This window comes from Corapipo altera, unplaced genomic scaffold (assembly GCF_003945725.1).
Source record: "Corapipo altera isolate COAL_440 unplaced genomic scaffold, ASM394572v1 206, whole genome shotgun sequence".
NCBI lineage: Eukaryota > Metazoa > Chordata > Aves > Passeriformes > Pipridae > Corapipo > Corapipo altera.
In genome coordinates, this window is record NW_020885032.1 from 318467 (window position 1) to 323891 (window position 5425).

Genomic DNA, 5425 nt, shown 5'->3' on the forward strand with positions numbered 1-5425 from the left:
TATTCCTTAGATTTTTCTATTCCTTAGATTTTTCTATTCCTTAGATTCTTCTACTCTTTAGATTCTTCTATTCTTTAGATTCTTCAGATTCTCCTGTCCCTTAGATTCTCCTGTCCCTTAGATTCCTCTGTTCCTCTTGGTTATTGTTATTCTAATTATTTTAAATTTTAGTTTATTATTTTTAATTCTTATTTTAATTCTTATTTTTATTATTTTATGCAGTGATAGGACACCAGGGAATGGCTTTGAGCTGAAGGAGGGTACATTTAGACTGGATATTAGGAAGAAATTCTTCTTCCCTGTCCAGCCTGGAGAAAAGGCTCTGGGGAGACCTTGGAGCCCCTTCCAGTGCCTAAAGGGGCTCCAGGAGAGTTGGGGAGGGACTTGGGACCAGGGAGGGAGGGACAGGATACAGGGAATTGCCTCCCACTGCCAGAGGGCAGTGTTAGATGGGATATTGGGAAGGAATTCTTGGCTGGGAGGGTGGTGAGCGGCTGGAATGGAATTCCCAGAGAAGCTGTGGCTGCCCCATCCCTGGAAGTACCCAAGGCCAGAGTGGATCAACCTGGGCTAGTGGAAGGTGTCCCTGCCCACGACAGAGGATTGGAACTGGATGATCTTTCTGCTCCCTTCCAACCTAACCCATTCCTTAACTCCATGATTATTATTATCCCCCATAATTCCACAGTTATTCCTCGCTGCCATCAAGTACTTTGCTAAAATAGAACTGATGCCGTTGCTACCGATTTTTTTGCGGGGGAGTCTCCTCCTCTCTGTTTTCCATCCGACCCCAAAACATTCCCTGAGTTAGAACTTGCACCGGCTGCGTTTCTCCGGAGCCTGGAGCAAAGCCGATCCTTGGATCCTGTCCCTGGATTCTGTTGCCCCCGTGTGTCCGGAGTCTGAAACGCTTTCCAGGGCCACGTGTTTCCAAGCGACGCGTACGCACTCGGAGAGAGCTTTTTTTGGGAGTTTAGCCTTGGAAACGGGTGCCTTGGTTGCAGTCTGTGGCAGAGGAGATGTTTGCTCTGATATCCGTGGGTTACCATGATTTCAGGTCCTCTGGCTGTTTTCCCACCGCGTCCTTTTCCCGAGGAGGGTCAAAACCTGTGGAAGGCAAGTGGGGAGGAGCAAAGAGGTGATGAAGAGGATGGAGAGAGGACGTGCAGGGCGAGGACAAGGCTTGGCTTAGCCTGGAAAACAGAGAGAGCTGTTGCATCTTCCCGAAGGCTGAGCCAGGAGGACGGGGCCGGGTCGTTCTCCACGTTCCCACTCCTGGACCCACAGGGCAAGGACAAGGCTTGGCTTAGCCTGGAAAACAGGGAGAGTTGTTGCACCTTCCCCAAAGGCTGTTCCAGGAGGATGAGGCTGGGTTGTTCTCCTCCTTCCCAGTTCCCAGGGGAGGCAAGGCACGGAGAGAAGTTAATTTGCAGGAGGAGATTGAGGTTAAGCTTTAGGAGGGACTTCGGGGGCGGCACGACGCCGGTTTTCAGGAACATCTGCCGGCTCCGGCGCCGGGGGAGCCAAGTAGGTCACCCTTCAAGGTCCCTTCGCAGCCCTCCATGGAGGGCTCGAGCTGAGGGGCTGGGAACGACCCCATTTAGAGCACCCAGCAGGCTGGGAACGTGACTGGGCTGTCCCTGAGTCACTCAGGGTGTCGCAGCCCAGGGAAGCTGCTCCCCATCCGTAGGCAGCGGGAACGGCACCGGAGCCGCTCCGCTCCCAACCGACCGAGATCCCTCTGCTCCCTCCCTCCCTGGCAGGCAAAGCTCACCTGAAAAAAGCCATCATGAAGCACGAGGAGGCCATGAGGATCCACGGGTTGTGCAAGATCCTCAGGAAGATGGACATCCTGCAGGAGGTCCTGTCCTTCGCCCACAAACGCTCCCTGAGCAAATACTCGGAGATCGACCACGAGGAGGATTTCTTCGAGACGGGAGATGCCCCGGACATCCACCGTGAGTGGGGTGGGCAATTTTTTGGGGGGGGTGGTGCATCTGGGGAGGGGGTTTTGGGGATTTTTCCTGGGGTGGGGAAGCTCCACAGTGAGTTCATGGCGTGGCAGGGGGGGTTCTTTAAATTCATGTCCAACCCAGACCGTTCCAGGATTCTCTGCTGCCTGAGCAGGTCCTGGTTCTTACAGGTCCCACCAGCCCTCCTTGGGAGATGTGGAGGTAGGCATTGCCTCCACAACCCCCTGAGGTCATCCCCCTGTGTGTTTTTTCTCAGCCAAGACCCACCAGAAGCCTGAGATCAAACCCCCCAACTTCTCCCAGGTGAAGGTGACCGACCTCTTCCACAGGCTGGTAAGTCCAGCTCTGGGATAGAGGATATCCCAAGGGAGCAGACATTCCCTCCTCCTCCTCCTCCTCCTCCTCCTCCTCCCCTGCATGCTCTGCTTTGCCTGCTTTCCTTCCTCCCCCAGCCTCTTCTCCCTCTGCCAGGCAGCTTTCCAAGGAGGATGAGCCGCCTCCTCACAGGCAGGAGGAGAGTTGGGAGGGCACAGATCTGGCTCTGCGAGACCTAAATGGGTCACAGAGCTCCTCTGGGAGCTGGCACGGGCATTTTGGGGGGGGGGGGTTGACCTAATGGAGCCCCCAGAGGAAGGTTTTTGTGGGGCAGGAGGCAGCAGGAAAATCCCACTGGAGCTTTATCCCGATCCTTTTAGGTTTGTGGGTTCTTGAGAAACAGGACTGGGGTTCAGGGCTGAGCTCTGGGGCTTCTGTGGGGTCTGGTTGTGCTGTCACTGGGCACCCCAGGGAGGGGTTGTCCTCTGCTCTTGGACAGCCCCAGGGCAGGCAGGGATATCCTGCTCCTGTGGGAATGGAAAAGAAGGATAAAAGACAGGAAAGCAGGAAAGATTTGAGGAGAAACAGCTCTTGAAGAGGTGATCTGGACCACCACTCACACCCTCCTATGTGTGGGTGGGTTTGACCCAACGGAGCCTTGAGAGGAAGGTTTGTGGGGCAGGAGGCAGCAGGAAAATCCCACTGGAGCTTTATCCCGATCCTTTTAGGTTTCTGGGGTCTTGGGGAACAGGACTGGGGTTCAGAACTGAGCTTTGGGGCTTCTGTAGGGTCTGGCTGTGCTGTCATTGGGCACCCCAAGGAGGGGTTGTCCTCTGCTCTTGGACAGCCCCAGGACAGGCAGGGATTTTCTGCTCCTATGGGAATGGAAAAGAAGGAAAAAGACAGGAAAACAGGAAAGATTTGAGGGGAAACAGACCCTGAAGAGGTGACCTGGACCACCACTCACACCCTCCTCCATATGGAGGGGTTTGACCCAAGGGAACCTTGAGAGGAATGTTTGTGGGGCAGGAGGCAGCAGGAAAATCCCACTGGAGCTTTATCCCGATCCTTTTAGGTTTGTGGGGTCTTGGGGAACGGGATGAGCTAAGGGCTGAGCTTCGGGGTTTCTGTGGGGTCTTGCTGTGCTGTCATTGGGCACCCCAAGGAGAGGTTGTTCACCTCTGCCCTTGAAAAGATCCTGTGGGAATGGAAAAGTAGGAAAAAGATAGGAAAGCAAGAAAGATTTGAGGGGAAACAGCCCCTGAAGAGATGACCTGGACCACCCCCAGCATCTCCCAGAGCCAGACAGTGATAAAACCCCTCAACCTCCCTCATCCCACCTTGCATGATGGGGTTTTTTTCCCTGCGAAACATGGAATTTCTTCCCCTGCCCCCTCTCCATCCCTGGAATTCCAAGGCTGCGTATCCTCGAGGGAGTTGTTCCTACACCAAGAGGTGCTTTCCATGTTTTCTGCCTCACCCCAGGGACCCCTGTCGGTCTTCTCTGCCAAAAACAAGTGGTATCCAGCCAGGAGAGTCCACCTGAGGAGAGGAGAGAACGGATTTGGGTTCACCCTGAGAGGAGACTCCCCCGTCCTCATCGCCGGCGTCATCCCAGGGGGCTGTGCTGCCGTGAGTATCCCAGCTTCCCAGTATTCCCAGCCTGGAATTGACGGTTTTTTTGAGGGGTACCAGGTGGTTTTACGTCTTAGAACTTCAGTGGTGAGCTCAGGTGGAGACTCATCCCTGCCTGATCCCAGCCTGGATTCCCAGGGGGCTGATTGTGGGTCTTGCTATTCCCATGCTAGAATTGGGGTGTTTTTTGAGGGATTCAAGGGGGATTTAGGTCTTGGTGAGCTCAGGTGGAGACTCATCCCTGCCTGATCCCAGCCTGGGTTCCCGGGGGGCTGAGTATTCCACCTTCCTGCTGTTCCCATGCTGGAACTGAGGTGTTTTTTGAGGGATACAAGAAGGACTCAGGTCTTGGTGAGCTCAGGATGAGACTCATCTCTGCAGGATTCCAGCCTGGGTTCCCTGGGAGGCTGATTATTCCAGGTTTCTGCTATTCCCGTGCTGGAATTGAGGGGTTTTTTTGAGGGATACCAGGTGGATTTAGGTCTTAGAAGTGCATTGGTGAGCTCATCCCTGCAGGATCCCAGCCTGGATTCTTGGAGGGCTGCTCTGCTGTGAGTATTCCAGCTTCCCGCTATTCCCGGGCTGGAATTGAGGTGTTTTTTGAGGGATACCAGGTGGTTTTAGGTCTTGGTGAACTCAGGTGGAGACTCACCCCTGCAGGATCCCAGCCTGGGGGTTGCAGGTGGGTGTCAGGGAACAACTGAGATGAATTTTTAGGGAAAAACAGGGAGGTTTGCTCAGATTTTAACTGCTGGCTGCCCACCCAGCTGCCTTGTCCCTCATTTTGGGATGTGAGGATTGAGGGAACAGAGTGGCAAGTCTGCAAAACAGGTTGTCTCACTGAACACTCACTGTGGGGGCTTTGTGGGGGTAGGAGGGGCAACTTTTTATCCAGCAGATCCCTGAGAATCCTGATGGGATGCCCTAAAGGTCTCCCAGCTCCCTCAGCATCCACCAGCCAACCAGAGGCTGGAATCTCTGTAACAGCACAGGATCTGAACAGTAGGATCACATCCTTCTTTGGGAGACCAAAATCTTTTCCAAGACTATTTATGGTCCATATCAGCACCACAGTTGTGTCCCTTCTTCAACCTGGAGAAAGGAAGGATCCAGGGAGACCTTGAAGCCCCTTCCAGTGCCTAAAGGGGCTCCAAGAGAACTGGAGAGGGAATTTGGACAAGGCATGGAGGGACAGGACAAGGGGGAATGGCTTCAAACTGAAATATGGGAGCTTTAGATGGGATGTTGGGAAGGAACTCCTGTCTGGGATGTTGGGAAGGAACTCCTGTCTGGGATGTTGGGAAGGAACTCCTGTCTGGGAGGGTGGTGAGGGGCTGGAATGGATTTCCAGGAAACTGTGGCTGCCCCATCCCTGGAAGTTCTGCGGGCCACATTGGACAGGGCTCAGGGAAGGTGTCCCTTCCCATGGAATGACATGGTCTTTGAGATCCCTTCCAAGCCATTCCAGGGTTCCATGATGCTCCACGAGCTCCAAGACCTCC

General features: G+C 54.0%; 1 protein-coding gene across 7 annotated transcripts in view; it reads left to right on the forward strand.

The window, feature by feature from the left end:
- The window catches only part of RHPN1 (rhophilin Rho GTPase binding protein 1), a 32142-nt gene that overhangs the window by 24708 nt on the left and 2009 nt on the right, over positions 1 to 5425 (forward strand). For 4 of the 7 annotated variants that reach the window (XM_027668231.1, XM_027668228.1, XM_027668230.1 and 1 more), the window contains exons 11-14: positions 1764 to 1958; positions 2230 to 2306; positions 3774 to 3920; positions 5420 to 5425. The exon at positions 5420 to 5425 is cut by the window's right edge and continues 163 nt beyond it. In XM_027668231.1, coding sequence (XP_027524032.1) covers positions 1764 to 1958; positions 2230 to 2306; positions 3774 to 3920; positions 5420 to 5425 — 425 coding nt within the window. Of the gene's footprint in view, positions 1 to 1763; positions 1959 to 2229; positions 2307 to 3773; positions 3935 to 5419 lie in introns of all 7 variants that reach the window. The other 3 variants (XM_027668232.1, XM_027668233.1, XM_027668234.1) reach the window with 1 other exon arrangement.